Source organism: Pezoporus wallicus, unplaced genomic scaffold (assembly GCF_028554395.1).
Source record: "Pezoporus wallicus isolate ANWC-B61680 ecotype Strahan unplaced genomic scaffold, APGP_CSIRO_Pwel_v1 scaffold_13239, whole genome shotgun sequence".
Classification (NCBI taxonomy): Eukaryota; Metazoa; Chordata; class Aves; order Psittaciformes; family Psittacidae; genus Pezoporus; species Pezoporus wallicus.
Genome location: NW_026642052.1, coordinates 7,034,051 through 7,049,924, shown reverse-complemented (window position 1 = coordinate 7,049,924; position 15,874 = coordinate 7,034,051). Strand labels below are relative to the sequence as shown.

At 40.6% G+C, this 15,874-nt stretch overlaps 1 protein-coding gene and 1 long non-coding RNA gene across 18 annotated transcripts in view; both read left to right on the top strand.

Annotated features, from left to right (window-relative positions):
* The window catches only part of LDB2 (LIM domain binding 2), a 402,626-nt gene extending 399,932 nt beyond the window's left edge, over positions 1 to 2,694 (top strand). For 9 of the 17 annotated variants that reach the window (XM_057426646.1, XM_057426640.1, XM_057426642.1 and 6 more), the window contains one exon: positions 1,678 to 2,694. In XM_057426646.1, coding sequence (XP_057282629.1) covers positions 1,678 to 1,908 — 231 coding nt within the window. In that variant the 3' untranslated portion in view covers positions 1,909 to 2,694. Of the gene's footprint in view, positions 1 to 1,642 lie in introns of all 17 variants that reach the window. The other 8 variants (XM_057426651.1, XM_057426649.1, XM_057426654.1 and 5 more) reach the window with 3 other exon arrangements.
* A 4,408-nt stretch (positions 2,695 to 7,102) lies between these two features.
* Positions 7,103 to 13,583, top strand: LOC130608611 (uncharacterized). Its single transcript, XR_008974583.1, has 3 exons — positions 7,103 to 7,217; positions 8,096 to 8,129; positions 13,467 to 13,583. It is a non-coding gene; the product is annotated as an uncharacterized LOC130608611 (long non-coding RNA).
* The last annotated feature ends 2,291 nt before the right edge of the window (positions 13,584 to 15,874 follow it).

Genomic DNA, 15,874 nt, shown 5'->3' with positions numbered 1-15,874 from the left:
GTCAGGTCTGGTTCAGCAGTGCACACTGCACACTGTCTGTTGTTTAGAGGGGTGGAATAAATTAGAATAAACTTTTGGTTATAAACGCCTTTGTCTTTTAAACTTCTATGTCGCAAAGCTATCTGTGAGTTTTATTTAACTTAACATTTTATAGCTATATGGAGTAACAAAATATAGACAATGTAAAGAAGAAATCATGCAACAGTTTCCATCTAGTCACAAATTTTTCACATAGCACAGGCTGAAAATATGATATAAACATTCTTTTGCAGCATGTCAGCCTTTGCTGAGGGATGAGAAACTGTAAATACTTGCAGGAAATAATTGGTATTGTTTCATGGTGAATGAGGTACATAGCTGATTAAAAAGAAACCTGATTAAATGCAAACATTTGTCTTCTGTTTGCTTTTTACAAATGCTTTTACATTCCTAAGGAGGAACAGATCCTTTAAAATATGAGTCTATTGACTCTGTTGATTGCTAGGATTCCTGGAAGGGCTTGTTAAATCAGCAGGTACAAAGCTAGACATCTGGAATTACTGCACTTTTACCAAATGCTAGCTGATGCCGTGCCACCTGAGCTGCATGAAAAGATGCATCCCACATATTTCTGTAGCAGTTAGCACAACAGCCTGATTCCGTTGAACAGAGAGAACAAGAGAGCTCTCTGGCTTTGCACCTTTGCTTTCCAATCTCAAGTTTGCACCTTTCTATCCCATGCTGCTTAGGTTTTTTGCAGCAAATCTGTGATGCACTGGAGTACAGTAGGCGGTTTACTTGTTTTCATGGAAGGACAATTTGTACTTAAAGCAGTGATTAGATGAATTCTTTCTTTCTTGCATGCTTCAGTTTTTGATGACTACTAGCTTCATCAGTGTAATTATAATTAGCACTCTTCATCTTCCTTTTATGGTACCAGCTGGACAGATTGGTCCTCTTACTGCACAGATTGGCGGCAGGGTTGCCTACATGGAGTTAGGTGACAGGCACCATGAAATAACAGATGGTAAATTCAGGGCTTGTTGGCAATCAGCAGGTTTTTGCTAATGACTTAATTAGCTATGCAAATTGTCAAATCAGTGTGAACATTGTTTTTATCGAAAACTTTACCTAAATTAATTACCATAATTAAGTAGCAGAATGTCAAGTATACTGGATGCGTAAAAGGGCTTGGCTGACTATGGATAAGAGTTACCATCTTTATTAGAGTGCTGTGCTCCACATTGGAGAAGTCTGAGGATAAGAAATGTGGTTTCTTTTAAACTACTTTTAAAATACGCATCTCGCCAAGTTCCAGCCGAGATGCACCCTGATGCCTTTCCAAATAAAATGGCTCAGGAAAGAATTACTGGATGAAGGCTAAATATTTCAAGCGGGAGTTTAAGGCCTGCTTATTTGCTTAAAATCATGCACTTGTTTCAGACTACCAGCTTTTCAGTTCTGGGGTTTCTGAGATCCAGAGCCATAAGCATGCAACTAGAGAGATGTGTTATAGCTTTTCATTAAAATTAGCAATAAGGTGTAAGCTGTCTCCTGGTTCCTACTATGCAGGAACTTTTAACTCTGTTGTTCAAATTTCACAAAGTTAAGAGATGCAAATTCTCTAACATGATTTTTTTAAGTTGATTTTTTCTCTCTCAAGGTTTCCATATAACAAATATTGGGTGCTGTTCACAGGATGTGATGGTGGTAGGAGAACCAACTCTGATGGGCGGCGAATTTGGGGATGAAGACGAAAGGCTTATCACTAGATTAGAGAATACACAGTATGATGCAGCAAATGGCATGGATGATGAAGAAGATTTCAACAATTCACCTGCACTGGGAAATAACAGCCCGTGGAACAGCAAACCTCCTGCTAACCAGGAGACTAAATCTGAAAACCCCACACCACAAGCTTCCCAATAGGTTGTTCTGCAGCAGTACCCACCGCAGTGTATGTCAGTGGGTTATTAATTACTGTTGCACAGCATTCCTCAAAGTAAAATTTAAAAAAAACACCTTTCAATGGATATCATTTCAAAGTATCTCTTTCTAAACTAAAGCTATCCAACTTTTTTAATTAGGGAAAACTCTTGTATAAGCTTCCATATAAATTTCTTGGAAGCATTCACATGCAATGTGATACTGGCACTGACCTCAGTTAAAACAATTGAAAATGAAATAGCATCTCGTGGCAAATTTCTGACAATGTATTTTATTGGAAGGGGTTGTTTTTTTCCTCATCAAACAATGGCCATATTGAAACAAGTCATCAGTGCTCAGGATCTCATTAAGGTAACTATGTAAAACTTTTTACAATTGTAATATATTTTCTGCTTTTCAACTTGCACCTGAAATTTCTTGTTTCAGAAAAAGATCAGTTTTTAAGGAAAAGTAATTTAAAGTAACTTTTGTTCTTTCCTTAACTTTTCTTTCATCGGTTAAACATTTCAAGGATCCAGCATTTTTCATTTATGTTTAGCTGATGCCAGTAGATTCTCGTTCCATCATTTAATACAAAATACTGAAACAAGAAATGTCTTTTTTTCATCAAAGACATGAGAAATATTTTTATGTGGAAAAAGACACCCAGTCCTATGAGAGTTTATGCTTTGTAAAATTGCTGTTGATCCAGATATTTTAAAGCCATGTAATCCATTAACTTTGTGGGCAGCTTAATAAATCTAAAACTTTTGTGTTTTTGTTATTGTACCTGAGTTGGCTTTGTTGTTATTTCTTTTCATAGTATATTTCTTGTATAATATTTTTGTAAAGCCCTCAAACCTTTTTCTGGTTTAACTTTTTTTTTCTTTTGGGTTTTGGTTTTGGTTGGGTTTGTTTGGGTTTTTTTTGTTTGGTCGGTTTTTTTTTTGATTCTGGTGTATTTATGTGAAACTTTATAAGAGAAACTAATTTTTTCATTTACATATTAATATGTTCAATTCACCATGTAAAGACACAGTGAGTCAGTGTGTTATATAATACAACTGTATTTTATGTATGCTTTGCCAATAAGTGTGCCAATAAACTGTGTTAACAAATATGCTCTTATATGGTGCATTTACAGTTCTTTGCATGCAAAAGACAGAAACCCATGTGCAGGATGATGCACTAGGAATTTTTGGAATTGGTGTTTCACTGAAATACAGTCTTCTTCCAGCAGAAAAGGAAATCTACATTTCAGGTGTGAATCATTTACAGTTCAATTTGGTTAGAAGCTCTTTTTTCTAATATTAATGATGTGTAACACCACGTGTAGGTAGCATCAGTGAGAGCTGAGCACAAGGGAGTGAGGACATCTAGCAAGTGCCCCTCCACCCTGAACTCTGCATCCCTTGCCTTCCAGGTCTTGGGCTTATCAGAGCAGGGATTTCCACTCTGCTGAATTCTGTCTCATAGTTTTATGATGAGTCCCTCAACTGGGGCTGAGAGGGTTTTAAAAATTCTCCTTTTTTCTTCCCTTTGCTGTCAAATCACTTGTTCACAGGAGCAAGCAAACCCCCTGGTCTGGTGCAGCCACTCTGAGTACAGCCCAGTGTGTAAAGCCCCTCGGCTGAGCCCAGAGGCACCCGCATGCATCCCAAGGCAGCTGAGAAGCCCTGCAAGGTGGCAAATACAGGGAGAATTACCAACACAGAGGTACTGAATCTACACAATCCTGCCTTTTGTGCAGGGGAGTGAGGTTTTGGTCTTAACTGAAACTGTACTCTTAATATTGCTGACATCATAAAAGCATCTGAAGAACCCCTGGGTTTTTTTCTGAGTTGCTGTATGTATACCCAGAAGCCACTCTAGGGAAATGTGCCTCCCAAGCATACATACATACTATTTAAGCATGCTTTTGCTGAATGTGATTCCAACAAATAGTTTTGAAACCACCTTTGGAGAAGACATACAGGACAAAGCACCCTGCATGGCCACTTGGTTCTTCAGCAGGAGTCATCTCCCTCCCTGCCTGAAGGGTGAACCTCAGCTGCCAACATGGGCCCTGTTCTCCTGCAAACAAAATCCTCCTTTGATGAATTTTGGTACCTATCATAGGCTTGCAGGAAGATAGCCTAAAAGGCGCTACAGTATTCTGTAGGAACTGGAGCACAAGGATATCGACTGTAGGGTAGAATTTAAAGCTAAATAGCAAACATGACTGAGTGCATCAGCATAGATAGCAGTGTTGCTCCTTCGTAGCATTTGCAGGAGGTAAGAAGCTGTATGTCTAGCATTCAGTGACTATATCAGCCCCAATTTTTCCATGTAAATAATTAAATTCACAATGTATTCCATTAAGGCTCCTATATAGCTGATATAACATTACAATTATACACTGTAATTCTAATGTTCAAAAACACTAATCATTCATATTACTTTTCCATGAGCACATTCTAAAAGGCGTTGCTTAGTATTAATCTTTCATAACTGGCACTACTATTTCAATTTTTAAAAGATTTATGGTGTCATATTACTCCTGTTGTTTCAGTAAATAAACATAGGAACACTTGAAAAATGGGTAACAGACTCCTTAGAGTGCCGTCCTTGAATTAATCTGGAAGGACACTTTCTCCATATCTCCTCAAAAACCCTGTCTACCAGCTATCAATCCACCCTATTGTGCTTGGGGTGAACAACAGACGGAGCTAGCTGATTTTATTTATTCACTTATTTATTCATAAAAGAAATGTGCAAATGGGCTGGCTCAGTGAAGCGGTTTGAGGTGGGCAGCAGCTGACCACACAGCCTCGGCATTGCTGCTTCCTTCAGCCCCATGCCCTGGGCTACTACATGAGCTTTTCTTACCATGTTTGAAATGACACCAGTAAAGTCATAGAGAAGGAGCCTGTGTTCGTGTGCCTGAACCCATGTGTTTGTGCCTTGTCCTTGGGAACACTCCCTGCAGGTAGAGAATTAAGGTACAATGATCACATTAACTACTGGACTTTATGCCTTTTGGGTGTGGGTTGCAGTTAAATGACACTGTAGCTCCATAACTATTTGGTGCAGAAAGTAGAAATCGTGAATAAAGATCACAGGTGAGTTGAAGTAACAGGTTTATGAGAGCTGAGGTTGCAGCCTGAAGAATGAAAGCTTGAAACCAACAATTAATTTTACTGTAATCTAATCTCACCACCTACAAGAACATTGTATCTCTCTCAGAAATTGGAAGGAAATAATGCTGTTGACACTTTCCTCTGGGGAGCCCTGCAGTTATTAAAAGGAGGAAGGAAATTTATCTCATGATGCTGAAATACATTCAAAGAGAAAGCTCTTGTTTGTTTTAGCAAAATGGAGGGAAATGCTGGCCCTGAGAAATGCCCTCACAAATCAGAGAGAGGAAATTCCAGCAGTTTACTTAGAAAAGTAGAATCACATAATTAATAAAGTGACTGAGTAAGAGCACTGATAACTGAGCTGGTTGCTGTTGCAAAGGACTTGGACCATGCAAGAGCAATAAGCACTAGTGGGTTTTGTTATTCTTTGAATTCCTTTGTTTAGGAATCTTAATATTGTTTTGGGGCTTGGGTCAGCAGAGTCCCCTTCCCAGAGAGCTCCCACCTCACATGAGCCATCGGCTGGTCTCACCAGCTGCACCTCATGAGAACACAGCAGTTCTTAAAGCTCCTACTTTCTCCCTTTTCATAAGCAATATTTGCAGCTTTGTAGTCTTTTCAGAAAGAAGGTGTCCTCATGTTTCATCATCTATGCATTGGTGTGTAGGAATGTAATAACGTAGGATAATTCAATCTGGAAGGGACCTTGGGATTTGTATATTATTTGTATGCTTGCAGCATCATGAGGCTCTGTGAAAGTCATGAGTGGCTGATTTGTAACCTTGGTCCTGAAGAAGGTGCTACACTCACACATTAGGGAAGTGTAGCCAACTTACGTCCTTGGGGAACAGAGCAAAAGTACCCAATGACCAGAGAGCTGCCAAGGAAAACAAGTCTTGAAGTGTGCAGAAAGAGATGTGGCTAGAGGGGAAGGAAAACACTGAATGGAATGGCAAAACACTGGGCATTACTGGGTTTTCTCTAAGAGAGAGGTTCCTTGCCCAGCTTCTGCTGCAAAACACCATTAAAGGAGCCTAAATGATAGAAGGGCTGTAAGAACAGGCTAAATTTTACAATTTCATGACCTCCATGAAAATCCCATTTTAGCAAAGACAGGATGAAAGAGAAAACATGGATGATTGATATTGAAGGATACCCAGTTTGTGCCTAATATATCCTGGAGAAACTGCTAATGGAAATTGAATAGTCCTGAAAAAATTTACTGAGACTGCAACTCTGATCAAGTAGCCCTATGGTGATACATTACATGTCCAAATTAAAGCTGCCCTGGGGCTCATGTAACCCCAGCAGTTGGTTTTACTGTGTAGGACTGGATGATTTGTATGTTTTTTCTTGTTTTTTGACAGCATATTTTTATACAAGGCTAAGACCCAAATCTTCTACTAGGTAAGAGGAGCTACTGAATATTTAACATCCCACAGAACTGATGTTATGCTGGTGTATCATTATGCTTCTACCAGGAAGACTGGTGGTACCCCAGCATTGGAGAATGGCAGATGGTACCTTTGGATAAAGAGTCACTTTTGGAAGTCTCTAAATGTATGGACCATGCTGCTATGTTTCATGAGAAAATATGAATTTCCACTAACACTCACAGTATTAAAATCTGTTCTAATTTAGTGTGTTATTTTGACAGCCACTAGTACCAGTTCTTTTCAAGGGAGAGGCTTTATTTGGAACAGTGATGGAGGAATCTAACTGCAGGAGCATTTCTTCTATGACCCTATGAATCAGTTCTGAAATAAAAGAACTATATCCCTTACACCAAGAAATAATTTTAATGGGTCTATGTGCAGACTTAATCCATAAGCACACTTTAAAACACCATTATGCAGTAAAGATGACATCAGAGAATAATACACTTGTGCACACAGAATCAAAACTTTATAAATCTAGGCACAACAGAGCACAACCACCCCAGCTCTCCAAGAAACTCCTGACTGTACTTCCATCAACTTTACAAGCAGCAGGAAGAGATTGATAAGCTTCTGTTTGGATATGTTACTAAATGCATCCCAGATAGCTCAGGTGCTGAATGCTGTTACAGCACATTAGTGTGTGCTTCAGCTGAATGCAGATAAATGTTCACCGAGGGCGCTTCCATGCCTGTTGGACATCCCCACTTAGGATCCTTTAAGTCTGTGCTCATAAGGGGAGTCTAAAACTCTTCAGGTTGTTTTCATTTTCTTTCTGTGCATGGCTGGGGGGGGATTTTACGAGGGTGGAGAGGTCTAGGGTTTGGGTTATTTGTGTTGTAGTTTTTGCAGTGCTTTATGGTAAAAATGCTTCTTAGGTGTCCAAGATCTTACCAGTTGTGATATTGCATGAGAACAGTTGTTAGAGTGTGTCTGGGGATAGGGGAGAGCAAAGCAGTTCTTATATCATGCTAAAATGAATTCTGTCTAATCTCTGGAGATCTTCAAGTTGTGTATTGCCCCAGTTTAATTAATAGCTCTGTCTCAACAACTCTGAATTCATCTGAGATACTATGTATAATTATATATTGAACAGCTATAATGTATAAAGTTAGCGTCTCCTTTGTAAGTGCATTAGGAAACGTTTTAGTAAATGCTTGATATGAAGCAGGCATTTAACACTCCTTATCACATTTGTCTGCAACCCTCATTTCATCACATAGAGTTTTATCCTCCCTGAGTGATCTCTTGGGGGGTCTGAATACTGGAAAAGCTTTTAAGAACTGTGTTTGGTGCTTTCAGATGCTGGGTTGAGGTTTTTTTTCTATTCAATTTTCTTTCATCTCTCTTTGATAGCTTATGAAAATTTGTTTGCTGCTTTGCCCAAAGTTTTTAACTTTCCATCTTCTTCTGGCTACGTGTAAAACAAAATGCAGGATTCACCTGTGCTCCACGCAGACAAACTCATCAAAACCAAGGTGGGCTGCTCCTGGGTTGCCAAGAGAGATCAAATTCAGCAGTCAGAAGGTGTGAAATTTAGGAACTAATGGATGCTGGGGCTTGTGTCTGCATTTGACTGAAAACTCCATTTTGAAAGGGAATTTTCAGCTGTTTTCTTTGAAATCTCCCCTCCAGGTTAAACTCATGTTCCAAAGGGTGATAACAAAAGGTGAGCAGCTGAGACAGCTATCTTTTCATACAGGGTTTTCAGCAGCTCTATGACTTTCTCTGTGCTTAAATCACCAGCTCCTCTGATGTGAATGAGGTGTGAAGTGCTACAGGAGTTCAATTTATAGGAGTGGGGCTCATAGCTAAGGTGTCCCTGGACAGTGATCAAGAGCCTTTATTGTGGTTCCCAAGCTTTGTAGGAGCAATGCAATTTCATTTTTACATATCACAACTAACTCTTCTGCTTTATGTCAACAGGGATAGGAAGTTTCAGGTTGGCTTTGCTTAACAAACTTCCATGTTTTGCTGGTATTTCAGCCTAAGGGCTCAGAAAAATATAACCTAAATCCGCTTTCTTTCTCCCAGAAAATATATTATTTTTAAATATCCATCCCTCCCCCCCCCCGTCTTTCTTTTGAGACAGAACTCCAGAACTCCCTTGAGAAGGGCCTAACTCACAAATTTCACACAGCAACATTTGGCTTTGCTGCAGATGCCAGCTGCATTCCTGTGAGGGAGGGGAAAAAATACTAATGGTCAGTTTATAATGAGTAACTGAACAGTGGTACTCCACAGAGATGCAATGTTTTTAAGTTGAAGACCATGCAATAGTGGGATGTGCGCTTTTCAAATGGAAACAGAGTTGTCAAGTATGATTTTATTGTGAGACCTGCAGTATAGCCAGTTCTCAAGTAGGGAGAGGAACTGCTGGGGAGGGAAGGAGAGGTCTCTGTACTGATTGCCTTTGAGCAGTCTGTCACTTCAGAAAGCGGCACTCTACAAGAGAGCAGTTTCCAAGAGAAGCCCATATACTGAGGAAGAAAACTGCAATCAGTAATGAAGGAAACCTTCCAGAGGTGGGCCTCATGCAGGCGGTGCCAAGTACCAGGGTGGGCACATAGGTGCAAGACCAAGATTTGAAAAGGAAATGGAATATTTATTTTACTTTTTATTAATTTTATTAATAGATTTTTTTTAATAATCTGTGATAACAGAGGTCAACACAAAACTGTTCTGTTTTTTTAACTGCAACAATCTCCTTTAACTGATTAACAGATTGATTAATTTGAAATAACCTTTGACATAAAATAAACGAGACTCATGGGCAGTCTTACCTTGAAACCAGTGGAGTCATTTTGTCACATCAAAGGCCTGGCTGCAGTCACAGCTATTCTGGGACTGTTACACCAGGTCACCTATACCTCACCCCCAGCACCTCTCAATCTCCAACAAACTGGTGCTTCCCCAGTGGGAAGGTTTGTGGCCATTTGACTTTTCTGCCTGTGACTGCAGGCTTCTATGAAACAGCTAGAATAGATGTACAAAAATAATAATCCCCAAAATCATGATTTCTTAAATTTTTTATTTTATTAAACCAGAAACTTTTCATTTGGTTTGACTCCACTTTTCTTTTGGTTACTTCCAAATATTGACATTTGAACCTACATTTTGATTTTTTTTTTTCCAGATTTGATTTTCACGAAGCTACAAGCACCGCAAATTTGGTTTTGATTTTAAACAAATGCTTAAAAAATGCTGTAGTTAAAAGCTGAATATCAGATATAAGCGCCTCTGATTTAGCTGATGAGGTTACTTTCTCAAGGCTCCTGACTAAGCCACGATGTTGCAGAGTGAATTACACAGATCATGTCCTGCCCAGCTCTCTATAGAAGTATGCCTGTAAACATTGCACAGAGGTAGCTTGAAGGCCATACAAGTGATATAGAGCACCCAAAGCATCAGTTATTCCATCTTTCTCCTCTCCTCCCTTCCCTAGTTCCCTTCAGTATCTGAAAACAGACTAATCCAGGTGAGTCACAATAAGGGAAAAAAACTACAAATCATAAAGAGTTGTCAGCTCTGGCTTTCCAGGTGAGTTTGTGCTTACATCTTGGGATGTTCTTGTGGCAGCTGGTATTTTAAATGTGACCAGAACTGAACAGCCCTCACATAACTCAGCTGTTGTGTACCTGGGTGGTTTTATTGCATTTTCGGTGCATACAGGGCAGTAAGCAGGACCGACTCCTTCTCCCTTTTTGCTGTTCCTAAATCCAGGTTCTGAAGATTCCCACAAAAGGACTGCGCTGAGGACCCCACATTCTATGCAAAGATAAAAGGCTTCTGAGCTCAGCTGGCCTTGTGGCACACCCATGGCTCCTCACAGGAGGCACAAGGTGCCCTGGTGAGGGGCACAGCACACACAGCTCAGCGTTAGCTACCCCTGTCCCATCCTTCATCACCTGGTACCACCCCTCCACCCAAGCATCCATGGTTCTGCGCTGAAGTCACTCAGCCTTTTACATGACCCGAGACACTTGTATGTCTTAACATTAATGAGTCCTGACTGGAGCTGTGCCAATTTGGACCCCTTTATTAGTAGTATTAGATTCCATTGTGCAGGTATATCCACAGCTGTGAGTTATTCAACATAAACTCCTACTGAAGTAGAGAATAGGTTTCAAATAACCCACCAGGGAACAATTTCTTAAGTGCTAGTCATCCAGCAAATTCCTTTATTCTCAGTTTTTATAGCAGGATTATTCTACATAGAGGATATGTCCAGGTTATGATGTATTTGATTATTTATAGCAGGTATCTTGTGGCATGAGTTCCATTTTTAAATGGACAAGGCTTATTGGAACTAGACAGATGTGATGTTAATTTCCAAAACTAACCTCATTTTCAGTGGAGCCTGTGCTATTGCTTGTACTCTTGAGAATATCACTTTTCTGGTAATTTTTCAAACCCCCAGTTGTTTTCCTACTAAGCCTACTTCAGCCTGTGATTTCTCTGTTTCCCACATCTTTCCTTGATGATTATTCCTCTTTCCTAGGGAAATATTTCCCTCCCTGTACTACCAAATGGACCCCCCTGTGTGGAAAAAAAAAAACCAAACCCACTCTTTTTCTGTTCCACTCTTCATCATCCCGTGAGATATGTTTTCAGTTCTAGGGACGTTTGGTTCTAGGGAAGCCCCAGGAGCAGGTGTTGCCTGCTTTAACCCCTTTAACTCCTTAAACACCTCCTACCCCACTGAAACTCTAGAAACTCCCTCCTGTGCCTTGCCACCTGCCTGAGGCACCGACCTGCACTTTGTACTGGGAAATGCATTTAGAGGATATACATCCATTTTCTAATCCTACTACACTAGCCTAAGGACAGCATAGGCTAGTCCTGTCCTTCTTTACGTGACTCTTGCTGGTGTATCTAAGTCAGGCTATTGGCACAGCACAGTTCAGTCCCTTTTTGAAGCTGTCATTATTCTCTGTCTCCTCACCCCCTCTTTGCTATTTAAAATACCTCGAACTGAACCAGTAGCTCTGTCGAGGACCTCTGTGTCTTCTACCAAAGGTGGCGTTGAGCAACAACTTCATGTTCAGTGGTCCTGTTTACCCATCCTTTCTTCCTGTAGGTTTCAGAGAAGCACATCAGCGCAAGGCTAGCCTCAGTCCCACTGTGTAAGAGTCTCTGCAGGGACAGTAGGTGTACTAGAGCTGCAGCCAGGCAGTGGAGTCTTAGCATATGATGTGCCTCTCTATCTGCAGCTCGTCTGCTCCTTTCCTCCATGTGATGAAGAGGCCAGTTCTGGAATGTGTATTCATGAGGTTATTCCACACTAAGCTGAGCCATTAAAGTGCATTGCCTATGACTAAGGCACTTTTCTTTATTTATTTTTACAATCCCATGCATTGTGAGGCACACTGGTGTGGTTTCAAAGTGCTGTGCATGGGTTTTATTTGGGTGGCTTTCATTGATTTTCTTTTTTTTCTTTTTTAATAGAAACTTTGAAGCAAAATTCTCCAAGTGCCACTCACAGCGCTAGGATTTCACTCCTATCCTCCCTAGCTTTTTTTTTTTTTTTTTGCAGACTATTCAGCCAGCAATATTCAGGGCTTTTCTTAATGCCTTCCATCTCCTCTGCACTGTTGGGAAAGGGCCAGCCATCAGCCCAACAGCAAGTAAATAGACTGCATGCACTTAGTGTAGTGACAGGCACATATGTTTTTAGTGAAGAGTTTATTTGCCAGAAGAAACGCAGTTTGAGAATTCAGGTCAACTTTTGGTGAATCACTTTGAACTAATAAATATAAAAGGTGAGGACAGAAAGATTTCAGAAGTGCAGAAAAAGTTCAAATCAATTCTTCTGACACAAATCAGCTCTGTTTGGTTGGGATAGGCTACTCCTACTGCCAGTACGAAAGGTGGGTGAGGGCAGTAAATTCTCTTGCCTCAAATCCAACATCTAAGATGTGTTTAATAAATCCATTTCCTTTGGTGCCCATCGTTTCCCCACCCTAGCCCCTCCTACCTCCTGTGCCAAACTCCTGCTTCCAAATCATCCATTACAATCATCTACAACCCTTGATCCTTCTCATGAACGTGCCTAGGTCCCACCTGGAGAACCCCCAGCCTCTAGTACGCTACACCTCTTTCTAATGCTCTGCATGAAATTCTCTTTGTCCATATCCACCCAGAGCTCTCCAGCCTCAAGCACCTTCACAAAACCTCCCCAAACCCTCTTCTTGCATCAAAGATTTGTGTCAGAGAAGGTACTTGGCTCTTCCCTGTTGGCTGCTGCAGCCCATTGTGCCCATCTTCACCCCATTAAAAAGCCTCTGACTGTGCTCCACCAGTGAATGGAAGAGCCCAGAGAGATGCTGCACACACCAGTAATATGGAGTCCTGTCCTAACAGGTCTCTGAAGGCAGGAAAGAAGAGTTATGATGGGGGAAAATCTGACATACAGACCCTTTTTTCATGTTACAGTCACAAGAGACTGAAATGTCATTTGTATCTTGGCAAAAATGTTGCCCTTAACACTCACTTAAAATGTGAAAGAGCTGGATTCAGTACTCACCCTCATATGTTACATGAGGGTTACACTAGAGGGAGGGTGATCTCACTTCCTGTTGAAGGGCAAAGATGATCTCAAGAGTACCTGGGCCAAAGGACAACTAACAGATCCAAAGGATGCTGGTGCTCTGTGCAGAAATTTAGTCCATGTCTTTCCTTCAAACTAGTCAAAGGGGAGATCTGAGCTTGGGTTTTTGTACCACAACACTATCTTGTTGGCCATTCAGGTGACTTAGGGATCACTCTCCCTCCCATCTACTGTCCCCTGTCAATCTCAAGTTCAGTTTTTGTCAGAATGAATAAAGAAGCCCCAAGTGAATTGCCCCAAGTATCAAGCTCCAGTGAACTGAGCATGATTCTTTCAAGCACACTAAGAAATTCTGGTTGAAACCTGACTCAAAACGAAATTACTTAATTAACTTCATTTATTTTATTTAATGGATTTAATTTTACACATTAATTATGTAACTTCTTTTTCATTTAGTAAATCAGGGAACACCTGAGCTACTGGGAGAGTTCCAGCCATGTGTCCCTGCCATGGAATGACAAAGTCATTTTGGTGCCAGGGGGGCTGTCCCAGACACACAGAGAGAAGAGAGTCCAAGGTACCTGTAATGAGGTGTCAGTTTCCCATTGGGATAGGTAATTCCTCTGATTTTGGTGAAATCAAAAGCTGTGAGGTTCAAAGATCCTAATGTTAACCTGCTACAACCACACTAAACCCTTGTTCTAGCTTTCTGAGTTTGGTGAGTTTAACCTGTGCAGCCCCTGGCAGACACTTCAGCATAATGGTCCTTCTTCACAGGCATAGCAAATGGACCTCCAGAGATGTATGAATTAGCATACTGAATAGCTTTGCATACTTGAAAATGATGAAGACAAATATCGGTATAATGGACCACATCCTGACATTACAGCATCGGTTAGGATACCTCTTCCCACAGAGGCATGGCCTGCATCTGCTCTGCCTCCCACCCAACTTTGTGCTTTCCAGGCCAGCTACAAAGCTCCAGTCCTCACCCACACCAGCTGGGGGTCCCCACCTTGAGCATACCCTATTGTTCAAACCTCATCTCCCACTCACAAAACCAACACACCTGTAGTCTAACTGTGGGTTATTTAGCAAACGACCTCATTTAGAAACTAACCCACTCAGTCCAATTATCCCTCTTCTTCAGCCACATGTCCTTATGTAGCAGCATTGCTCATTTATATGCTAATTTTATTAAGTCTACTTCAAAGGGAAGAATTGTTTGTTAAAAATCTTACACTCCAGCCTCAGTTCAGACCATCTCATTATTTACCTGCAAATTTGGGGAGATATGGGTAAAAGCTCTGTTCTTTTATGATCTATTGTCTAGGTGATCAAAGGAAACCATTCAATAAGAAGATCAAAAAGAGTCTGGCTCCCAGCAGCCCAGAAGCTGGCTCTGCCAACTCCCAAAGTCTGCAACCTCTGTTATAAGTAAAGGCTGATTTTACTATTTAACTTTTGATTACAAATTGGAGGGAAAAAAATACCCTTCCCATCATAGTCTCTTTACTAAGGTGTTAATGAAACTAGACTTCATATCAATATTATCTCAATTATTAGTCAAGGAATAATCACCATTTATATAGTGTCTCTATTAATAATCCTCAGATAATGAAAAATATCCCACAGACATAACTAATACTGCTTGATAAATTGCTGGTGGCCCACAGCTAACCCAGATTTTCTTTTTTGCATAGATTCACTGCTCAAAGGACTTTTGAAAACAGGAACTCAGACACAGAATTGTTTACTATTTAAAGAAGGCAAAAGCAGTGACTGTAGGTTGAAGTATCAAACTGGGACACCTCATGTCCCAGTCTGTTAGGGAATTATGTCAACAGAGTAACAAGATGTGAGTAATGAATCCATGCTTTTCAGGGCTGACATAATTCCTCAGCCTAAGGAATTTCAAGAATTCTGATTTGTAGAAATCCTACACTTCTAGAAAAGATAACCCACAGGATTTTTCCTCTTCCCCACAAATAAACATTAAATAGCATACAGCTTTCTTTAGAAAAATAATGTGAGAAGTGAAAAAGTATGGACTTTCAGGCTTTAACATTCCCTTTCCAGTCAACACACTGTTATTCACTATGGTGTGCCTCTTTTCCACGGTATAAATGGCAATAAAGAGGCTGAGCACTCAAGTATATCTGGGGGCTCTGCAAGGGCAGCACAAGGATACTTTGACTTTTGAGATAATGAAAAGGCGGGGGGGACAGGGGACAGGGGGATGGGGACACTCCCAAGTCACGTGATGCATTTCTGAAAATGCAGAGAATTTTCCTAAAAATATTAAGATTATTAAGCTACCTCTGGAGAAGAAAAGCCTCCAGTGCTGCTAGGAAAGGTATTTTTCCTGTTGTACTATAGCTGGTTTGCTTGACTCGGGATGTTGCAGTCTTTCCTGTCAGTCAGTATTAAATAAATACCTCAGTAGGTCTTAGACAACTTTTAGTGCTGTTCTCGTTTGGAGCAGATCTAAAGCTGATGTTTTGACCAGTTGCTAGTATTAAAGGTCTGATGGCACTTTACAGGAGGGCTGGGGTGTAAATTTTGGTGTCCTGGCCAAATTCCAACATGAGTAATTAAATTCTGTCCATCTAAACTTCCCCCTGTGGCTTTAGTTGGCTCAGGTATTCTTAATTTCCTGTCTTAAAATGTTCCATAGTGTTGCAGCGGTGCTGTTAAATAGTTGTCAGGTTTCACCTCGGCAATGTGTGAGATGATTCATACCTTACAGATTTGCAGATAGCTGCATTTCAGCGCAGCCTGTGAGGGCGGGAGGAAAGGCAGAGTAGAACTGACAAGATGTCGCAATGACTGTTTCCCCCATTTGTTTTCTGATTTTGTGACAC